This window comes from Natrix helvetica (assembly GCF_964273705.1).
Source record: "Natrix helvetica genome assembly, chromosome: 6".
NCBI lineage: Eukaryota > Metazoa > Chordata > Lepidosauria > Squamata > Natricidae > Natrix > Natrix helvetica.
The window spans coordinates 15,676,069-15,699,496 of NC_138553.1; the positions used below are offsets into that span (position 1 = coordinate 15,676,069).

General features: G+C 45.2%; 1 protein-coding gene across 2 annotated transcripts in view; it reads right to left on the reverse strand.

Moving 5' to 3' along the window:
- B4GALNT3 (beta-1,4-N-acetyl-galactosaminyltransferase 3) overlaps positions 1-23,085 on the reverse strand; it is an 83,285-nt gene extending 60,200 nt beyond the window's left edge. For both annotated transcript variants that reach the window (XR_014175713.1, XM_081957154.1), the window contains exon 1: positions 22,453-23,085. Coding sequence is in view for 1 of the 2 variants with exons in the window: in XM_081957154.1 (XP_081813280.1) it covers positions 22,453-22,600 (148 nt within the window). In the remaining variant the exon portion in view is untranslated. The remainder of the gene's footprint in view (positions 1-22,452) is intronic.
- Between the last annotated feature and the right edge of the window lie 343 nt (positions 23,086-23,428).

The window sequence follows — 23,428 nt, forward strand, 5'->3', positions numbered from 1 at the left end:
CGAAGCAGCTCTAAGCCATCCCACAGACCGGCTGCTTCCACGCAGAGGGTAAAGCTATACCACTCAGATAGTTGGTGACTTCGAATTTCGATTTAATGTCTATGGTCAGTGGTGTCAAACTCAATTTCATTGAAGGCCGCATCAGGGTTGTGTTTGACCTTGAGGGGGAGGGGCATGGCCAGGGTGGGTGTGGCTAGCTTGACGTCACTCGTGTCGGGGGCGTCTGTGGCGGCTCGAGCGCTCTGCCAGAGAAAACGGGCTCCCAAACTCTGCTTCCAGCTGCAGCGGCCTCCTGCAACCGTCTGCCAGTGAAAACAGAGCCCGGGGGGGGGGGGGGGGGGGCACACGTATCGTTGCTTGTTGGAAACTGGGAAAAGATTGAGGTCAAAAGAAGAAGGGGACGGCAGAGAATGAGGTGGCTGGATGGAGTCACCAAAGCAGTAGGCGTGAGCTTGAATGGACTTCAGGGGATGGTAGAGGACGGAAGGCCTGGAGGAACATTGTCCACGGGGTCGCGATGGGTCAAACATGATTTCACAACTAATAACAACCCAGAGATTCTCCCACCTAAATCACGAAGTGGGGTCAACAATTTCGCACACTCCAACTGCCCATCACAATAACGTTGCAAGATTGTGTAGCCTCGGGGTACTTCAGCAACTGAACTGAGCAGAAAATGTTGCCTCCTCTTTCCCACTCCACTCTGCCCCTTAGCCAAGCCTATTGTTAGTGCTATATCTGAAATCCTGGCAGCCACATCTAGATAAGATCATCTGAGCCTCCAAATCTTAGTGATGCAAACTAAGTCTGCCCTTATTTTAAGACCAAATCATAGAGAATTGCGTGCTTATTATCAACCAATCTGGCATTCCCTAACACTCCCATATAGCTTTAGGGTAAACTGACAGGTCTATTCTAGTTATCGTGGAAGTGGAAGAATGATAGTTTCCCAAGATCTTATCTTTTTCCTTTTATTTAAATGGATCTGGAGCCTGTATAATCTGGAGCACTGTAAGGTAAAGGTAAAGGTTCTCCTTGCACATAAGTGCTAGTCATTCCCGACTCTAGGGGGCGATGCTCATCTCTGTTTCAAAGCTGAAGAGCCAGCGCTGTCTGAAGACGTCTCCATGGTCATGTGGCCGGCATGACTAAATGCCGAAGGGGCACAGAACGCTGTTACTTCTCCCAGCTTCTGCCAACCTAGCAGCTCGAAAGCATGTAAAAATGCAAGTAGAAAAATAGGAACCACCTTTCGTGGGGAGGTAACAACGTTCCGTGTTCCTTCGGCGTTTAGTCATGCTGGCCACATGACCATGGAGTGTCTTCGGACAGCGCTGTCTCTTTGACTTTGAAACGGAGATGAACACCGCCCCCTAGAGTTGGGAAGGACTAGCACCTAAATACAAGGGGAATCTTTACCTTTACCTTACTTAGCCATAAGCCCTGGGTTTTCACACTATAAGGACCCCATTCACACAACATACTGTGTCAATACCCATTCCCCAAATTCCCTTAACTTATGGTGTAAAAAAACATAACTAAAATTACAAAAAAAAAATCTATTTGTCTCTCTCTGTTTTTCTTTCCATTTTATTTATTTTACAATTTATGACCCATTTTAGGGCAGTGACTTTGGGTAGTAAAGTTAAAAATGATCCTTTAAACAATTCAAGTCATAAATGATTGAAATCACAAACAGTAATTCTAACTTGTAAGAAGGCACCATAAACTCAGAGAATTTGCTTAAAACCCAAGCATTATGTCCTACTGCAGTGCATGAGCTCTGCCTTCCAGTTGAGCCGAGATCAAAGCAAACGTCCTCCCTGCCTTAAATCAAGGGGCTTTAAGTGGATTCACAGTCAACTTTGTGGATCTCCCAGAGTTTAAGAGTTCCATTCATTGGGTAGTCATGAACAAACTAGAGCCAGATCTTCTTCTTTAAGTCCTGTTCTCAAGGTACTCCCTTCACCTGGTAATCTTTTGAAACAGTTGGAAATCCATGAGTCAGATCTGGAGAACCTGGGCTGAATGCCTGCGCGCTGCTCAGAGGATTTGGAAGCTGACTGCAGATTTAATAGGACTTTCATCAGAGTGGTGCTTCTTTGTATAGGCAAGTTTGGACAGGAGAAAAACATAACAGGAGTTGGTTTTGTTTATGCCACTGCTTTTTACTCTTGAGATTGAAAGCATTATCAGGTGTTTCTAGACTGGGCAAAGGCTGTCTGGGCATGTGGATAGGTGGGGACTAAGCACTCCCCCCTCCCCACTTCCAAATTCCTTCTGAATTTTTATGACGTGTCTTCCCCCCCCACCCCCAACCATTTCCATAAACAGGAGTATTGCCAGGCTCAATTTGTTCAATGGTACCAAGAGTTTATCAAGGAATAACGTAAGAGCCATTCTTCCCACGGGAGGGGGAGGAATGGTTTGAACTCTTCATCATTATAAATTGGGTTTTTTGGGGGGGGGAATCAAAACTGGTTAATTAGCCAACGCCTCAAAAAACACAAAACCTGGCTTGTTGGTTTTGGCTTAACGCACTGCATGAGCCAAACCGCTGTAGGAAGTTAAAACCCACCCCTCTCCTAGAAAAATGAAATATCTTGGGAAATATTGAAAAAGGCAGGATGTTACATTTCTCTGGATCGAAAATGGAGAAACGTGTTTTTAGGCAGGAAGTAGACTCACTCTTAATAGCCCCCACTTTTGTCAATGGGCCATTTAAAAAGCCTGGGGCAGTCTATTCTACATAACAAAGATCTCCTTCCTTCAGCTCCAGGGTGATGGGATTAAGGCATGATAGTATTAGCTCTTTACCCATCTCATCAGAGGGCACCTCGGAAGCAATGCTCAACCAAACGTGGACTCATAGCCTACAGAGTTGCCCCTGCATGGCCCCATGGGAGTCTGACAACCAATCAGAATACAAGATCAAGATCAAAGGCCAGAGAGGGCATAAAACCAGGGACTTTCAACATCTTGGTCTCTTTTTCTTCTTCACCCAAAATCTGGAAGCATGTGATCCCCCTTTTCTGTTCAGGAGCTCAAACCATTTGATCCTGTCCACCATTAAAACCATCTTTCCAAGCAGCCTCCATGTTTCCAGTTTCTTTTTCCCCACTTGGGACTGAACCTAGAAGGACATTTCTTCCAATACCACTGGTGTTTGGAAATGATGGTTGATGGTTTTGCATATTGTGCGAATACAATCGATGCGATCAGTGACAAAAACAACATTGCATAGACAGTGCAATCGATGCAACCCTCTGCAAATTATGCATTTATATGGCTTCGGCAATAATGGCACTAAGGCAACATCATGTTCCAGATGTCTATGGAAGTAAAAAGCTTGCAACTTCTTAAACTCAGTCTAATGCAGAGGTTGGGGACCTTGAATAGCCAGAGGAAGGTCTGAGAAGAGATGCACTGTTGTGGGGAACAGGACAAAGTACACAGTGGGAGGGTCAAAAATGTGATTTTTACTGATAAAAAGAGGAAAAATGCAAAGTTGGCAGCCAGAACAATACATCTTCGCACAAACCATGCATGTTAGTATTCAGAAAAATACTAGCACCCCTGTATAAATTGAACCATGTTGCACTTTCAGATTCAAAATGGAAGCCTCATAAATAACAACAAAAATTCTCCTCAGATAAAAATAAGAATAATGTAATATATGCGCCCAGAGATAATAGTTAACGCTCAACCTTCCCAAGTGAATTCAAATAACTCTCTGGTTTATTTATTCAGGATAATTCATGCAGCAGTACAAATCCCCAAGAAAGAAAGAAAGAAAGAAAGAAAGAAAGAAAGAAAGAGAGAGAGAGAGAGAGGGAGGGAGGGAGGGAGGGAGGGAGGGAGGGAGGGAAGGAAGGAAGGAAGGAAGGAAGGAAGGAAGGAAGGAAATAAAGAAAGATAGAAAGAAAGAAAGGAAGAAAGGGAAAGAAAGAAGAAAGGGAAGGAAAGAAAAAAGGAAGGCTGGAAGGAAGGAAGGAAGGAAGGAAGGAAGGAAGGAAGGAAGGAAGAAAGAAAGAAAGAAAGAAAGAAAGAAAGAAAGAAAGAAAGAAAGAAAGAAAATGCAGTCCCGAAGTTCTAGAAATGCAGAGTGCTTCTTAAAGGTCATCAAAGGCAGATCAATTCAGAATCGATCCAGAACTCAGGGGAAAATCAAACATTATGAAACGGAAAGCTCCGGAGAAACTCAGCAGATAAGGGAGCTTTGCTTGCAGGACAAGCATTTTGTTGTACCACCCTCTCTCCAAGTCTGAACATTCACCCTCTAAAAGATTTTGGCAAAACAGAGAACTGTCCTAAGAAGAGAGTTTCCAACTTAGAGGTCTTTCACTGTTCCCTCCTGCTCCCTTCCGCAACATTTATTTTATTTTTTTATTAGACTTTCCCTTAACCTCTGAACTTAACAAGAAACAGTATACAGCAGTGATGGCTAACCTTTTTGCTATCGTGTGCCCAAAGCGGGGGGGGGGAGCACGGGGGGGGGGTCATCCACAGACATGCCCTCCCGTGTGCATGCATGACCCCCACGAATGGATGCGCAACCCCATGCATGCGTGCACAACCCCTTCCTCTGCACATGCATGTGCAACCCCCACCCTCCCACCCACTTTTGGTGCGTGATGGCACGGTGGACCCGTTTTTCGCTCTCCCCAGGCTCCAGAGGCTTTCTAGGAGCCTGGGGAGGGCGACAACGGCCTCCCCTGCTCCCCCGAGGCCAGAAACAGCCATTTTCTGACTTCCGGGTTGCCCGTAGCACCGTTTTTCTCCCTCCAGAGGGAGAAAAACAACCCAACGCACAAACCAGAGGTCTGAATTTCCGCTTTGCGCATTGGGTTGTTTTTCACCCTCTAGACACTTCAGGGAAGGGTCTGAGGACGAAAAATGGCTGAACATGAAGGCCAAAATCAGCTGGCCACGCTGATTGGCACTGGAGCTGACAGGGCAATGCCTCGCGTGTCATAAGAAATGGCTCCGCATGCCACCTATGGCACGCATGCCATAGATTTGCCATCACGGGTATACAGTATATATACCAGAGATGGTATTCTGCTAGTTCACCCCGGTTCGGGTGAACCAGTAGCGATGGCGGTAAGCTCCTCCCACCTGTCCAGATGTTATCATGGATGCTCTGCACATGCGCAAAAGCGCTGCATGTGCGAGAAACAAGCACGCATGCACTCCTGATTCCGAACCAGTAGCGAAGATAAGAGGGAACTATTACTGATATACACCACAGTTGTGTAAATATTGGTCGTATGCTACGGGGTTTTTTCCTCTTTGTATCAGGGATTTGCGGTCAGAGGAGGCAGGGGAGGCAGAGCCTCACCTCTCCTCATGAAATAATAATATATAATAATAATATCCACAAGGGAGTTTCATATATATAAGAGGAAGAGGAGGGAGGAGGAGGAGCGCACGCGGGGCGGTGCCAGCTGGGAAACTGGCGGAGGCAGGAGGGTTCTCGGAAGCGCCAATAACCTTCCTGCCTCTGCTGTACTTTGTGCGCTCCTCACCACTGCAATAGACGTCCAGAAGTGGCAGGGGCTTGATGACATTGCCGCAGCTGCCATGCGCGGATGGACGGAGGTAGCCAGAGTGGCGCCGAGGCAGTCCGACGGACGAGCGACCGAGGATCAGGCTGCCTGATCCTCCATCGCTCGCTCGCTTGCTCTTTCGTCCGCCCGGACCCCTCGGCGCCACTCTGGTTACCTCCGTCGGGCCGTACCCAGCAGCAACGTTGGCGACGTCATCAAGACGAAGTGGCTTGGAGGCGAAGTGCTTTTCAGTGCTTTTCTGTGCATCTGGCGTTTAGGTAGATAGCTGGATGTCCTAAACACCAGACGCACAGAAAAGCACTGAAAAGCAGCTGCTGTTGGGGATCGCGGAGCGTGAGCCGGTGGAGCGCGCTCAGGAAGGCGGGGGAATGGGATCACGTGTGCTGGAGGCTGAGGCAGCCTCAGCCTCCAGCACACGTGGTCCCATTCCCCGCCTTCTTGATGACGTCACCAGCCTCACCAGCCATAAACCTCACCGCACGTCACTGCTTTGTATAAACCTTCTGATTCTGAGTAAAAAAAATAGACGCATGATTTAGAGATGAAACATGGTGGCTGATTGGAAAGATGGTTTTAATGGTGGACAGCATCACATGCCTTGAAGGTGTTGGATGAAGGGGAAAAAGGGGGAAGAGATGCTGAGAGTCCCTGGGTTTTATGCCTTCTCTGGGCTTTTGAATTTGAGCTTGTATTCTGATTGGTTCTCAGACTCCCCATGGGGTCATGCAGGGGTAACTCTGTAGGCTGCGTTTGTGTTCCAGGCTTGGTTGAACCTTGCTGGGTGATGTAATCTTTCCAGGTGCCATGTGGTGAGGTGAGTAGAGGGCCAATCCTACCTTTGTTGGATCTTGGGTGAGGGCATTTGCCTATGAATAGACCTAGCTATCTCTTTATCTCTTAAGTGCTGACATCTGCTGTGGACTCTCAGCATCTTTTCCCCTTTTTTCCCCTTCACCCAACACCTTCAAGGCATGTGGTCCTGTCCACCATTAAAACCATCTTTCCAATCAGCCTCCATGTTTCCAGTGTCTTTCTCCCCACTTGGAACTGAACCCAGAAGGACGTTTCTTCCAACACATTTCAGCGATTAAACTCTGCCTACCGGCTAAGAAAAGTTGTTTAGAAAAATAACCTCTTTTTATTTCTCTATCTCTCCCCCCCCTTACCCCAAATAACAATTTGTAAAACAGTCCACTTACAGGGATAGGGTAGGAAGGTGACTTTATTACTGTGGTGCTCTTTTTTCTTTACAAATTGTAGCAATTTGAACAAATACTATGACACAGCTTGTGTATCCAGAATGCCTGGGAAAGGACTTGAATGTTCCTTATTTGAAAAATGCAGAGAAACAAGAAGTGGAAAATTCAGAAGAACAAGTTTGGCCTGAGCGCTTTCTTTTCTGCCACCCTGCTAATAATATAACTTCTTGTTGAGAGTTGTGGGTGCCAGGATAGATATAAAACCTATCATTCCTCTACATCATGGGTGGGGAACTATGGACCTTTTATGACCACGCCTCTGGAATTCTGGGAGTTGAAGTCCACAGGTCATAAAGAGGCCATAGTTCCCCACTGCTGCTCTACATCAGGAGTCACCAACCAGGAGTCTGGGCCTCAGGGACTACTAACTTCATATTTTTAAATCCTACGGACCACTAATATCTGCCTAATGACGGGCTGGGTGGGCGTGGCTAGGTAGTCATGTGGCTGGGTGGGCGTGGCCCCCTTGATTTCACTCACATCGAGGGGCGCCTCGACAGCCTCTACTCGCCCATCTCCTCGCCTCCCCACCCAGGCTGTTTAGGGCCCCAAGAGGAAGCAGTTGCTGGAAATAAGCAGCCACCATGAGGAAGAGTTAGCAAAACATCTGGCTCAGTTCAAATTGGATCTGACCGAGAAGGAGGCTCAGCAGAAGCACCTCACTGAGGACTACGAGCATAGGCTTTCCAAGCAGAAGGAAGACCTGCGAGAGTGCAAGGCCAGGTACCGGTGCCTGGAGGCTCAGGAGGCTGAGATGGTCAGCCAGTTCCAGGCCATGATGCAATCCCTGGGCCCTCCGGCTCTTCGCCACCAGTGGCACTTCCCTCCAGCCTTCGTCCAAAGCCCCGCACCTGGAGGCTGAAGCAGACCCCAAGTCTCTGCCCCCCTCTGCCCCACACAAAAAGACCTCAAAGTGGGGAGGCTCTGTGCAGCAACACAAATGTTCATTGCACGTGTCCAGCCCAGGGGGACTCTGGGATGAGGACTCCTGATTTAGTGCAATACAAAAAATGCAAATAATTTTTCTGCGGACCACCAAAATTTTCTCGTGGACCACCAGTGGCCCCCGGACCACCAGTTGGTGACCACTGCTCTACATTATAGCTATGTGTGTATGGGGGGGGGTGAACCCTAAATCATGGTGTCCTGTGAAGTTACAGGAGTTCCTTGAGATTTTTTGGCTCCTGACACAGGGTTTATTTAAAATAAGAGAACAGCGAATAGATACAACAGCTACGAACTTTGACTTTTACAGGTGACAAGAACAGTTTCAATCATCATAGCTTATGGGTCAGAACAAGCCCCTTGACTGTGGGAATATTCTCCCTGGAAGATCTATTCCATTGCTAACCACATTTTTTTTTTTTTTGGCTTGAAAAGCTGTCCCCAGATGACACATACGCACATACTACCCTCCCTTTCTCTGTTTAAGGAAACAGAGTTGCCTCAGTTTCAGCATTTTTGAAGAAGATGGATTGCACATGAATGGTACTGAGGAAGTCACCAACACAATTTCATCAGGTTGGAAATATTATCCAGTTTTCCTCTCTGTATAAGTTGACATTTACTACTCTTTCAGCACATACTCAGTTAATAAGGTAAAGGTTCCCCTCGCACATATGTGCTAGTTGTTCCCGACTCTAGGGGGGTGCTCATCTCAGTTTCAAAACCTGAAGAGCCAGCGCTGTCCAAAGACATCTCCGTGGTCATGTGGCTGGCATGACTAAACACCAAAGACACGCAGAACGCTGTTACCTTCCCACCAACGGTGGTCCCTATTTTTCTACTTACATTTTTTACGTGCTTTTGAACTGCTAGGTTGGCAGGAGGTAGGACAAGTAATGGGAGCTCACTCCATTACGCGGCACTAGGGATTCGAACCGCCGAACTGCCGACCTTTCCGATCGATAAGTTCAGTGTCTTAGCCACTGAGCCACCACGTCCCTTAATTATTAACTCAGTTAATAGCCACACTAATTAATCAGCATTTGCTAGCAAGAAAACATGGTTTCAAACAAGAGTGCCAAGGTCCTGGGAAATTATTTCCTATTGGCAATACATCGGGCCACAATGTTTCTGTGTTATTTTCCATTACCTTTTAAAATTAGCTTCTCAATCAATTCTTTTGCCTGGCATTGCTCCTTTGGAAAGTATCTACCCAGTTAGGTTCAAGCATGGATATCTTATGAAGGCCAGACCCTCAACCATGAATGGCTTTGAGCCTTATCTAGCTTCCCCAGGTGAAAGCTGCCAATTTGGGAAGATTCCCGTGAAATAGGCATAGAACAATAAAGTAGCTTGTTTGAATTCTACACCGGTGGATCTGGTTGTTTGTGCCTGACATTTAATGACTATTCATTTTATTGAATTCATGTAACTTCAGGGGAATTTCAGAGAAAGAGAAGGGATCTTAACATCCTAGTATGGTAATATGACGTGGTGACTCAGAGGCTAAGACGCTGAGCTTGTTGATCAGAGAGATCGGCAGTTCGAATCCCTAACACCACGTAACAGAGTGACCTCCCGTTACTTGTCCCAGCTTCTGCCAACCTAGCAGTTCAAAAGCACTTAAAAATGCAAATAGAAAAAATAGGAACCACCTTTGGTGGGAAGGTAACAGTGTTCCATGTGAGTTTGGCATTTAGTTATGCCAGCCACATGACCATGGAGATGTCTTCGGACAGCGCTGGCTCTTCGGCTTTGAAACGGAGATGAGCACCGCCCCCTAGAGTCAGGAACGACTAGCACATATGTGCAAGGGGAACCTTTACTTTATAATATTCTAGTATACCAGATAATAAGCAACTATTAAGTATGAACATAAACATTATTCACCCTTCAGTCAGGATGAAATCAAACTGAACAGACTGATGTGCTCCCAACTGAGGAAGATAGGTTTAAATCAGAATATTTGCAGCCGCGGTACCCTGTTACTTCCCACAGCCCTTAGAAAGACTGCTTGCGAGAGGACTTGCACAGATGCTCAGATACGCTTAGAAGATATGCATGATCTGGCTTATTTCAGTCTGATAAGAGGATTGGATTAGCTTTGGTTTCCTCTTGACGGACAACCTTTTAATTCTTAAGAAGGCTATTGTAAAGACTCTAGAAATATCTCCGGATGCCTTGGACAGGAAGATGATCACATAAGGAAGATGCAACATGATCAGACCAAAATAGAGGTACGCAGTATAGGCACCTCCTTATAGGCAGCTGCCTTAGTCCAGGGAGATTACTTCCTTTAGATGGGATTGTATTCCTTTTGAAAGGACAGATGGGTAGACTCTGGGGATCCTTCTAAATCCAGCACCCTGAATGGAAGCACACAAGCAGTTTTTTTCCCTCTGGCAAAGAATGTGTTTTTCCAGCTCCAGCTGTTCCTAGGTAAAGATATCCCAGGCACATTGTTCCTTGTAGTGCTAATCTCAAACTGATTCTTGCGCTGTGCTATATGTGATGCTGCCCTTGAGATTGCCATTAGATGTCACAATCAATGCAAAATGACACTTCATTAAACTATTCAAAGGAATAACCTAAGGAATAAAAGGTAAACATTCCCCTCACACATATGTGTTAGTCGTTCCCGACTCTAGGGGGCGGTGCTCATCTCCATTTCAAAGCCGAAGAGCCAGCGCTGTCCGAAGACGTCTCCATGGTCATGTGGCCGGCATGTTTAAATGCCAAAAGTGCACGGAACACTGTTACCTTCCCACCACAGGTGGTTCCTATTTTTCTACTTAAATTTTATATGTGTTTGAACTGCTAGGTTGGCAGAAGCTGGGACAAGTAACGGGAGTTCACTCCGTTACACGGCACTAGGGATTCGAACCGCCGAACTGCCAACTTTTCTGATCGACAAGCTCAGCGTCTTAGCCACTGAGCCGCCGCATCCCAACTAAAGAATAAATAAGGCTTATTTCAAGGAATTGCATTGGCTGCCAATATGCTTTCCCCACCCCTTAAAATTTCTAGAATCTTATCCTGGGATTAGGATTAGATATCAACCTCCCTCTATGACTCAAGAGAAAAGTTTTTATGTGCTACGTGTTTTAACATATGTCACTGAAACATGGACACTAATCTCACAATCGATACAAGAGCTATGAGTGGTGCAAAGAGCCATGGAAAAATACATGCTCAGCATTATAAAACAAGAGAGAATGACCAGCACATGGATTAGAGAACAAACAAAAATCTAATCTAGTGAAGAGAGGGACCAGGGGAGACATGATAGCAGTGTTCCAATATTTGAGGGGCGGAGAGTCAAGCTATTTTCCAAAGAACCTGAAGGGCAGACAAGGAATAATGGATGGAAACTGACCAAGGAGAGATTCAACCTGGAAATAAGGAGAAATTTTCTGACAGTGAGAACAATCAACTCATGGAACAGAAATTGCATTTGGAGGTTGTGGGAGCTTCATCACTGGAGGCTTTCAAGAAGAGACCGGACTGCCATTTGTCAAAAATGCTGTATAGTCCCCTGCTTGGGCAGGGAGTTGGACTAGATGACCTACAAGGTCCTTTCTAACTCTGTAAATCTGTAAGGTTTATCTGTAAAAGTATACAATATCATCAAGCAAGTAAAAGTATGGAAACGGAAATGGCTGGTCGCATAGCAAGAAGAGCTGATAGCAGGTGGACCATGGCAGTCATAGAATGGATCCCACATGATTAAAAAAAGCATCCACGAAAGACACCTAAAACGAGATGGATCGATGACATCAGCAAGTATGGTGGGCCCAGATGGCAAAAGAAAGCTCGGGACCATTTAGGTTGGAAGCATGTGGAAGAGGCCTTCATCCTACAATGGAAAGACAATGGCTAGAAGGATGATGATGATTATCTGACAGACCAATGTTTTCCTGGACATCTGTCTGAGCACTAAGATCTGCTGAGGATCCCATCTTAAGAATGCTGCATCTAATTCAGGGATTCACTACGTAACAACCTGAGGGGAAACTTTTGGAACATAGGTGACCCTAACTGTGAGACTGTGCCTTCTCCTCTGATTCCTTATGTCATAGTGTAGGAAGTTAGCACCCACCCCTCTCCTAGAAGAATGAAATATTCTAGGAAATATTAAAAAGGCAGAATTTGATATTTCCCTGGATGAGAAATGGAGAAACGTGTTTTTTTTAAGGCAGAAAGCAGGCTCACTCTTAATAGCCCCCACCCTCCTCAATAGCCCGCAGCAGATGTCAGCACTTAAGAGATAGAGAGATGGCTAGGTTTATTCATAAGCAAATGCCCTCACCCAAGGTCCAACAAAGGTAGGATTAGCCCTCTACCCATCTAGCAACAGAATTTACCACATTGCATCTGGGGAGATTACATCACCCAGCAAGATTCAACCAAGCTTGGGACTCAGGACACTATAAAGTTACCCCTGCATGGCCCCATGGGAGTCTGACAACCAATCAGAATACATTTCTTACACAGGAACAGGAAGCTCCAAGGTGGGGCCTAAGAGAGGGTATAAATCTCTCTCTGTCCACCCACCCATGTGCTTTTCCTTTGCCCAGGACAAAAAATCCCCATGTGGTCCTGTCCACCATTAAACCATCTTTCCAAGGAGTCTCCATGTTTCCAGTGTCCTTCTTCCCACTTGGAACTGAACGCAGGTGGACATTTCTTCCAACAGTAGTTAGTCCTGAACCTACATAGTAACTGTTGACACTTTAATTTCTGCTGTGCCCTGTTTGATTTTAATACTCTAGTTCAGTGTTTCTCAAACTTGGTGACTTTAAGTCCTGTGGACTTCAACTCCCAGAATTCCCCAGCCAGCTATGCTGGCTGGGGGATTCTGGGAATTGAAGTCCACAGGACTTAAAGTCGCCAAGTTTGAGAAACACTGCTCTAGTTCTTTTTTAGTTGTTTTGTGGCTAGGAGAAAAAAAAATGTTTATAATCGTTTGTGGCAACGTTTTCATCTTCGCTTCATCCTCAGTAAACAAAGTCTCCTGGGAGCTAAGCTTGACTCCAGATGAATTCATTAATACAGCCATGCCGTTATTTTGTTAGGATTACAGGAATTATGTGCCACTGGGATGTCCTTGGGATTTAATCGTTTACTTCCCAGTCTGTCCCACAGCCCTAGTAATTCTCCAGCGGAATCCATACCAAGCATGAACCCAGCCTGACCTTTCTTAGCTCCCAGGCATAAACAAATTGAACCAGGTGTTGTCTTCTGCTTGAGACTGTAAGTAAAATATGGATCACATATAAAGAACGCATGCTTTTAAAACCCACAGATTTAGGCTGTCGCATCATGCCAAGCCAAAACAAGCACACAGTGCATCTTAGTATACCAAGTGTTGGCAACCTTAAACACACAAAGAGCCACAAAGGTCCTAACCGGAAGCCCCCTGTACAATTCTGGAGCCAACCGGATGTCTGGTTCCCCCACCATAGTCTCTCCTCCTAGGGTGGCATCCTATTTCCTCTACCTGTCCTAACCAAAAGTCCTATCAATTGTGGAGCCAACCGGAAAACCTGCCCCTTGCCATAGAGTCTCCTCCTGGCGCACAGTGCTTCCCCCCTGTCCAACCGGAAGCTCCTCTCAAAATTGTGGCACCAACCAGTGACAGAGAGCCGCAGCAGAGGGATGAAAGAGCCACATGCGGCTCCTGAGCTGCAGGTTTTCCAACCCCTGAACTATACTGTTAGAATGCCGACATGAGGTTTAGATCTGAGCAGCCCTTCAGGTGGCGTTGAAATTAAGCTCTGAGCATCCCTTGTCATTAACAGCAAAGGTTAAGCTCTTTAAGTGTTGTACTTCAGGATCAGCTGTTGGTGTTTTCTGCCCCTAGACTGAAGCAGCCTACTGTTTTCCAGCAGAGATCATATAACAGCTTGTCTCAACCGGCTACCTTCTTAGCTAGGGAAACCACTGCACACATCAAGAGTTTAACAGAGAATGTTCTGTTACCAGCAGACATGGAAATACTGATCTTGTAACGGCTCCTTTCCAGGGCTGGGAAAGAGAGAGAAAAAAATGTACCTTGGTTTTAGAAAAACAAATGTAGTGCTATTGCATCAGCATGAGCCGTGCCATATAACTGCTGCTTGCGTTTAGATTTTTTTTTTTCACCTGGGGGACTGTGAAGATAGATTAAGCCAAATAATAAAAGCGGAGAATAAACAAAATATTGGAACCGCTGTATCCCCGAGAACCCTTGTGGCCTTCTTTTGGGACCATCTCCTCTACAAAAAGGAAAAAAAATTAAAAACTAGAGACAGCTTTTACCTGCAAAAGGTGGAAATTTTACTGAGCTAAAATAGCAAACTAAAAAAAGTTTCACATTGCTACCCCTCAAAATAAACGTTTTACTGGCAGCATGATAGTGCTTGCCGTCTCAAAGACTACTTTCACAAGCTATTAGCAAATCCTTAAACTAAATAGAGGTATATTTTCCTTCAGCTTTTGGCAGCTGTCTTTTAAATTGCTATGTGAAAGAAAGAGAATCCATGTCTCCAAAGAGTCTGAAATTATTTCTATATACATAACACACAGGCAGAAGAGAGACAGCCACATCAAGCAAGCAAGGACTTCTAAGTTGCGCAGACTTCATCATAGTTACCTGCTTACTCTGACTGGATCCTATGACAGGTAATCCTCAATCTGCAACCATTCATTTAGTGACCGTTTGAAGCTGGAAAAAAATGACTTACGACTGCTTTTCATGTGTAGGACTGTTGCAACGTTCCCATGGTTAGATGATCAAAATTCGGGCGCTTGGCAACCGGCATGTAATAAAAATTGTTCTGCGCATGTGCAGAAGCGGAAAACAAAATGGCGGCACCTATGGCGCTGCCCGGAGAACCGGTTCGGGGCGTGGCAGGCCTAGGTTGCTGCCGGTTCCAGCGACCCAGGCCGCCAAACCACTACCAGTTCATTCGAACCGGTCTGAACCGATAAGAACCTACCACTGATTTGTAAACTTCCCAGACGGCTTCCGACAAGCAAAGTTGATGGGGGAAGACAAGATTTGCTAAAGACTACATGATTTGGTTAACTACTGCAATGATTCGCTTAAGAACTGTGGTTTAAAAAAAGGACATAAAATGGGGGGAAACTCGCCTTGCTTAGCAAAGGAAATTTTGGGCTCCCTTGTGGCTATAAGTCAAGGACTATTTGTACTGAAGGATCAAATCTTGGAAATGTAGCCTTCCAAGCTTTCGGACTCACGCTGGAGCCCATCAACAGGGAACTTCTTTCTAGCAGTCTTTGTGCTAGAGAGTAAATATTACATAGTGCAGGTAGTACTGTACTGTTTACTATTCATAATAGTACAATGCTGTATATACTACCGATATTTATGAAGTCTCAACTAAACTATATTTGAATCTATCTTGAGTGTGTAGATTTTCACACATCCAAACTAAGATGTTGAGCTTGTCGATCAGAAGGTCAGCATTTCGAATCCCTAGCCCCGCATAACAGAGGGAGCTCCCGTTACTTGTCCCAGCTTCTGCCAACCTAGCAGATTGAAAGCACCGTAAAAAATACAAGTAGAAAAAGAGGAACCACCTTTGGTGGGAAGGTAACAGGGTTCCGTGCGCCTTCAGCGTTTAGTCATGCTGGCCACATGACCATGGAGATGTCTTCAGACAGCGCTGGCTCTTCGGCTTAGAAACGGAGATGAGCACCGCCCCCTAGAGTCAGGAATGACTAGCACATATGTGCGAGAGGAACCTTTACCTTTAATCTTAACAGAATCTGAAAAAGTAGTCCTATCTTATTGCCTTTCACAGATGACAAATGTATCATATTCATATACAACATACAAACGCAGGACTATTATAAGAAATACATTATAATAGTTACAATAAATTACTGTATTACTCATTCTAAGTTTTATATTGGGGAAATGTGTTATTATAAGAAGTGTCTCTTTAATTTTTCTCATTCCGTTATATTTCATTGTCAAAACTTTGATATGGGAATAAGGGAACCAGTATCCGTACATACAGAATTTTTTTTTTAACGAACAGTACCTATAAAAATGTTTTCTGAATTAGATATTTGCACTTTGGTATTTCCTCTTTCCCTGAAGGAATTAGTATTACCTTCAAAGTTCGATTTAGGTGAACTTCCTTTATTAATTTTAATAGCTACAAAGTGCACATATCTATGAGAACACTTTGTATAGAGTATGTATACAGTTCATGTCACAAAGAGTTCTGCAATATATTGATTAAATATTTATGCACAATGAAAAATAACAGAATGAGAAAAATTAAAGGGACACTTCTTATAATAACACATTTCCCCAATATAAAACTTAAAATGAATAGTACAGTAATTTATTGTAACTATTATAATGCATCTCTTATAATAGTCCTGCATTTGTATGTTGTAATGTATATGAATGTGACATCACGTTTGTATCATTTTGTCAAATGAGCTTATTGAACAGTTTTTATCAGTATCTTTCCCCTGCCACGCCCATCAAGCCACGCCCACCAAGCCACGCCATAGAATTGGTAGTTGAATTTCAGCACTGTTCTAAACCAGGGATCCCCAATCCCAGGTCTGAGGATCAGTACCAGTCTGCTGCCTGTTGAAACTGGGCAGTGCAGCTGGCGGGTGAGTGGATGAAGCTTCATTTGCTCTTCTGACAAGCAAAGTCAAGGGGAAAGCCAGATTCACTTAACAACTGTGTGGCTAACTTAACAACTGCCGCGATTCGCTTAACAACTGTGGCAAGAAAAGTCGTAAAATGGGGACAGAAGTCACTTAAGAAATGTCTCACCCAGCAACATAAATTTTGGGCTCAAGTGTGGTCATAACTAGAGGACTACCTGTGGTCCCAGTTTCTTCTGGGAAAATTAATTACCCACGCCTATTATAGATCCTCCCTTAAGTTCTTACTTCATCAAATGACCTGGGCTGCAGGTTTTAGAATTAACACTGATTTACTGAATAAATCAGAACTGCTCAAGCTCATGGGCCATCAAATCATAAAGTATAAACTGTCAAGACTGGATTGCAAAAACTAAACCCAACCCAAATAAATGACTTGATGCCTTGGTATATACTTCAGTGTTTCTCAACCTTGACAGCTTGAAGACCCCAGTTCCTAGAATTCCCCAGTCAGCAAAGCAAATGACGTAGCCTTTCCTTGCATAAAGTTATAAAATCCTACCCTTAGGCTCTGCTGTCAGTGAATGGCCAATTCATATATAAAAGTAAACGTACATATGTGCTAGTCGTTCCCGACTCTAGGGGTCGGTGCTCATCTCCATTTCAAAGCCGAAGAGCCAGGGCTGTCTGAAGACGTCTCCGTGGTCATGTGGCCGGCATGACTAAATGCAGAAGGCTCACGGACCACTGTTACCTTCCCACCAAAGGTGGTCCCTATTTTTCTACTTGCATTTTTACATGCTTTCCAACTACTAGGTGGGCAGAAGCTGGGACAATTAACGAGAGCTCACTCCATCACGGGGCGCTAGGGATTCGAACTGCCGAAATACCAACCTTTCTGATCAACAAGCTCAGTGTCTTAGCCACTGAGCTACCGCGTCCCATAATTCATATATAGTAGGCTGCATTTATCTTAAAGTACCTTAAAAGAAAATACAAATGTATTAAAGAGGTGTCCCGTCTCTCAGCTTTATGTATTATGCGGGTAATCCTTTCTTCATGACTGCCCTGTTTAGTGACCATTCAAGGTTATGATGGCTTTACGATTACTCCTTGCACCGAGGACCGTCACATGATTGCAAATGGAACTTTTCTCAAGCAAATTTACAAACGTTACATGGTCATGGGATCGTCATGTGTGTCTTCAGAGCTGGCTTCTGACAAGCAGAGTCAAGAGAGAAGCTGGCAGTAAAATTATACAAGTAGCATAATATTATATAGTTGGCAGTAAAAAGAAGCTGACGGTACGGTTACAAAGCAAATTTACTTACACATGTGCACTCAGTTTCAACTCAAGACAGCTTGAATGAGTTGATGCAATTGTTTCCTTTGAAAAAAAAAGGAAACTAATAAGCCAGAAAATATGAGGAACTTTATATTCATTGATAAATAAATGAGGATAAAAATAAAAGAATGGAAAAAAACTGAAAGTAATTCAGAATATGGAGAGATGATGCATGTTGAACCTATATTTGTTTAGCTTATCAGCAAATATGGCTTAGAACAAGTGGCACGCAGACCCTTCTCTGCAGGCATGTGAGCTGTTGCCCTAGCTCAGCTCCACCATACATGTGTGTGCAAGTCCTGCTGGCCAGCTGGTTTTTGGGTCTCCGCTGCACATGTGCAGGGGGCATGCGGGAGACATGCGTACATACATGTGGGGGACAAGGTACATGGGGGGGTCATGCATGCATGTGTGGGGTCATGCACACATGCGTGCAGGGCAGGGCACATTTGGGGGTGCACGCATGCACAGGGGCAAGAGGCTCAGGGAGTTGTGCACATGCGCAGGGGCGGGAGGAGCGTGAGGGTCATGCAAGCATGCTTGGGGGCAGGGCACACATAGGGGGTCACATGCACATTCACAGGGCATGCAGAGGTGTGGTCACACATGCATTGCATTATGGGTGCGTGCGCGCATGCGCTTTGAGCACTCAACAACAAAAAGGTTAGCCATCACTGCTTTAGAAGGACGGAAGGACGAGAAAAGCTGACAATTGGAGTTAAAACTGACCACAGAAACCCTAACTTAGGTTTCCCGATTGTAAAGTAAAGGCAACGTAGAAGAATTCATTTAAAGATGAAAATGGAATGCGAAAAATTTGGGTTAATGCTAAATATTAAGAAGACAAAGGTGATGTCAAGCAGCATGCTTAGTGAATTCATAACAACTGATGGTTTTCGGGGGCAGGAAAAATAGGAACAGTCTTTTAATCCTAGGAGAAAGGCAGTGACAAATTTACAACGAATAAGTTTGGTTATCTCTATGGCAAGAAAAACCACAATCTGTAAAGCAGTTATTTTTCCATTGTGTAAGTATGAAATTGAGAAAGAGTAGGAAGAAAGACATAAATGATTTACAAAGATGGAAATGCTAATAATAAGATGAACTAAGCAATCACTCCTGGAAAAAATAAAGACTGCTCCCTTGAGATGATGGTTCAACAGGCAGAAACCTGCACCTTATGAGCATTTACCGTATTTTTCGGAGTATAAGAAGCACCAGAGTATAAGATGCAGCAAGGTTTTGAAGAGGAAAATTAAAAAAAAACGTTTTAGCACTCTGCAAACCTCCCCAAAATGGCCCATTTTTCACAAAAACACCCCCCCTTTTTTTAAAGGGCATGAATAGCCCTTAGGAGGCTTGTAGAGTGCTCCTAGGGGGTAGGGGGCCCAAAAACAAGCAAAAAATGACCTTTTTTTTTTTTTTTTACAAAAACGGGCCTGTTTTTTGTTCTATAAAGGGCATGGATAGCCTTTAGGAAGCTTATAGAGTGCTTCTGGGGGCTGGGGGGCAAAATGGGCTGTTTTTTTACTCATTTCTGCCTTCCCCAGCCCCCAGGAGCTCTCTGAAAGCCTTCTAAAAGCTATGCACAGGTATTTTGGTGAAGGGGGAGGAGTTTCGGGAAGCAAAAAATGCTGTATTCTGTGTATAAGACGCACCCAGATTTTCAGCCTCTCTTTTGAGGGAAAAAGATGTGTCTTATACTCTGAAAAATACAGTAATATGAACAGATGATAGGTAAGCAAAAACTATTCTGTTGGTCGAGAGAAGAAGGAGAAAGGAAGTCGATGGGTAAGGTAGATTTCTGAATTGTCATGGTAAAGATTTAAGAGCTGAACACCTGCTACGATGATGTAATGCTGGGAATGAGTCAGCAAGATTTTGGGGCTCATATCACTTTAAGAGCCCGTAATAAGAAGAGGCTCAGTTGGGGAGTATCTCTCCCTCTGTGTGTGCTTCCATGTTGTAATTGCCAATTGCTGTTTGTTTGAGGTCCAACTAAAGTGTGTGTATGTATATATTCTTTGTAGATAAAACCACTATTTAAATACAAACCTCTGGTTATTGTATTTGCTCCTGGGTTGTCTCACATAGTCACACTGTGCACTCTCTGACATGAATCAAAGTGATTTTTGGAAAGTTCACGGAAGGACCACAACCTATTACCAGATACATTTTAAGATGGTTTATCCCAATTTAACCCTGTCACCACATTTGGTCCCTTTTTGGATCAACTGGACATGCAGAAGAAACCAGTATCAGTAGTCCTTGACTTACGACCACAATTGAGTCCAAAATTTTCATTGATAAGCAAGACAGTTGTTAAGTGTGTTTTGCTCCATTTTAGGTGCTTTTTTTGCCACCGTTGTTAAGCAAATAGCTGCAGTTGTTAAGTGAATTATGCTGTCAGGAAGTGACGATAGCACTGATTTTGCTTGTGAGAAACCACCTGGGAAAGTTACGAATGGTGATCACATGAGCCATCATAAACGCACGCTGGTTGCTAAGCGGCCAAATTTTGCTCATGTGACCCTAGGGATGCTGCAATGGTCATAAGTGTGAAAACTGGTCATAAGTCACTTTTTTCAGTGCCATTGTGACTTTGAACAGTCACTGAACAAACCCTTGTAAGTCAAGAATTGTTGTCAGTCAAGGACTAACAGTTGTAAGTCAAGGACTGCACGCTAGGTACTTGTCCAGAATCCTTACATTTCTGCCTAATTTTAAATGAAATGCTAATACAGGTAGTCCTCGACTTATAACCGCAATCAAGCCCAAATTTTCTGTTGTTAAGAAAGACATTTGTTAAGTGAGCTTGGTCCCATTTTACGACCTTTCTTGCCTCTGTTGCTAAGTGAATCGCCGCAGCTGATAATTTAGTAACCCTGCTGTTAAGGGAATCTGGCTTCCCCATATTAACTTTCCTTGTCAGAAGGTCGCCGAAGGTGATCCCATGACCCCGGGACACTGCCAACCGTCATAAATATGAGCCAGTTGCCAAGCATCTGAATTTGAATCGCAGGATCCTGGGGGATGCAACAAAGTTGTCTCTGTGAAAAATGGTCATAAAGTCACTTTTTTCAGTGCTGTTGTAACTTTGAACAGTCACTAAATGAACTGTAAGTCGAGAGCTACCTGCATAAGTGTTTAGTCCATCATATAATAATAGGCATTTTCACACTAACAGCACCCTAAATGCTGTGTGTATTTACATTTGCCCTGTTAAGCCTTACTGTGGGCATTTCCCCACTGCTTAGTTGAGGAAAACCCAACTATACTTGAATTGGCAAAAGTTATCCCAGCATCAAACTCACCGTCTCTATCGCCAAACATCATCCTGCCATCCTTGTCATGAGTTCCCCGCCTCACGAAGAACAGGGGTGACTCATATGGCACGTACCTCCCTCATGGTCATTGCATCTTATAATAAAGATTGTCATCAGCACCTCTATAACTGTCTGGTTTGATTCCGCAACCCAACAAGACAGACACAGGCTTCAGAGGATAATTAGAACTGCAGGAAAAACAATGGCTACCAACCTGCCTTCCACTGAGGAGCTGTACACTGCACGAGTCAAAAAGAGGGCCATGAAAATATCTACAGACCCCTTGCATTCCTGGATATAAATTGTTTCAACTCCTTCCTTCAAAACGATGCTAGAGAGCACTGCACACCAAGATAACTAGACACAAAACAGGTTTTTCCCGAACGCCATCACTCTGTTAAACAATTCATTCCCTCAACACTGTCAAACTATTCACTAAGTCTGCATTACGATTACTATTAGTCTTCTCATCGTTCCTATCACCCATCTCCTCCCACTTATGACTGTGTGACTGTAACTTTGTTGCTTGTATCCTTACGATTTATACTGATATTGATATTGTTTCCTGATTGCTTATTTGTAATCTATGACTATCATTAAGTGCTGTACCTTATGATTCTCGACGAAAGTATCTTGTCTTTTTATGTGCCCTGAGAGCATCTGCACCAAAGACAAACTCCTTGTGTGTCCCATCACACTTGGCCAATAAAGAATCCTATTCTATTCTAAAGGGGAAAGTGTTGTTAGAAGTACAGGGAGAGGATGAGTTAAAGGCTCCTGGTCTGGGGAGGTAAGATGAAGGCAACCACATGGGACCATCGCAGGAAAAAAAAGAAAAAGGAAATGTTGCCATGGCATACGTTGGGCTGTGGCGAAGTGCTGATGGGGCCTGTACAATTACAAACACAGACGATGCCACCACCTGCCCTTCCAATGCCAACTTGTGGAGTTCTGCCACCTCCAACCCCCAGGATTGTGGCTCAATGAGAAGTATGGAAAGGTGGTAACTTCAGGGCACCTACCAAGATGCTCCCCGCTCTTAAGTTGTGAGGTTTCTAAAGACGGGGCTGAAAAGAGATACAATACAATACAATACAATACAATACAATACAATACAATACAATACAATACAATACAATACAATACAATACAATAGCAGAGTTGGAAGGGACCTTGGAGGTCTTCTAGTCCAACCCCCTGCCTAGGCAGGAAACCTTATATGCCAGGTGGACTAAGTGCCCTGCGGTTTTATGCCAAGTTGGCCCCTGTAGGGACCACCAACTCCTTCCAAGCTCTACTTCAGCAGGGAGGATCCCGTTGCTCAGCCACCCACCCACTCACCCATCCACCGACCCCAGGTCACTCACGGTGGTTCAGGGGGTGTCCATTCCGGTCGGCCAGCACCACCAGCTCCAGGTAGGCTGCGCAGAGCCCCACGGCCAGCAGCCCGAAGACCAGCAGGAGGCGAAACCTTCTCCTTAGCGCCTTGCCCAGAAGGAACGCGAGGGTCCTCATCCCGCCTCAGTCGAAGCCGGAAGAAACGAACATGCTGCTGCGGTTGTTGTTGCCGTAGCAGCGCTCGCCCCGCTCGGTTCCTCCGCGAGGCTCACCTGCTCTGGCGCCTGCAAGGGTTCGCCGGCGCCGGGTCGCTGCTCCGGGGCACCAACATCGATGTTGTCCCGAAGTCAGTCCTTCCTTCCTTTCCTTCCTTTCCTTCCTTTCCTTCCTTCCTTCCTTCCTTCCTTCCTTCCTTCCTTCCTTCCTTCCTTCCTTCCTTCTTTCTTTCCTTCCTTCCCCTCTTCTCGCTCCTTCTGCTTTGGGCTCCGAGCCCTGGCTGCTTTCCGCTCCACCTTCCGCAGGTATCGTCCCTCTCTCCTCGGCTACGCGATCTTCCCCGTCTCCCCCGCCTCACTTTTTTTCTTTTCTTCCTGCCTGCCTGCCTTCCTTCGCTCGCCCCGCTGCCCAGCACCGAGCGGGCTCTTCTCTTCTCTGCCGTCTCCTTTCCCAAACCCAGCCAAGCCCGATGCAGGGGCGGGCTCTCCTCCCGTTGCCTCCTCCTCCTCCGATGAGAGCGCCTCTCCTTCCCTTCCTGCTCTCCTCGGGCACCTGTGCGCCGCCGCCCAGCCGCCCCGTCTTCCCGCAGAGGGTCCTTGAGAGGCTCCTTAAGGTTGACCTGGCGGGGGGTGGACTAGAAGACCTCGAGGTCCCTTCCAACACACACACACACACACACACACACACACACACACAGGCGGGTGGTGGTGGACTAGAAGACCTCGAGGTCCTTTCCAACACGCGCGCACACACACACACACAGAGAGAGAGAGAGAGAGAGAGAGAGAG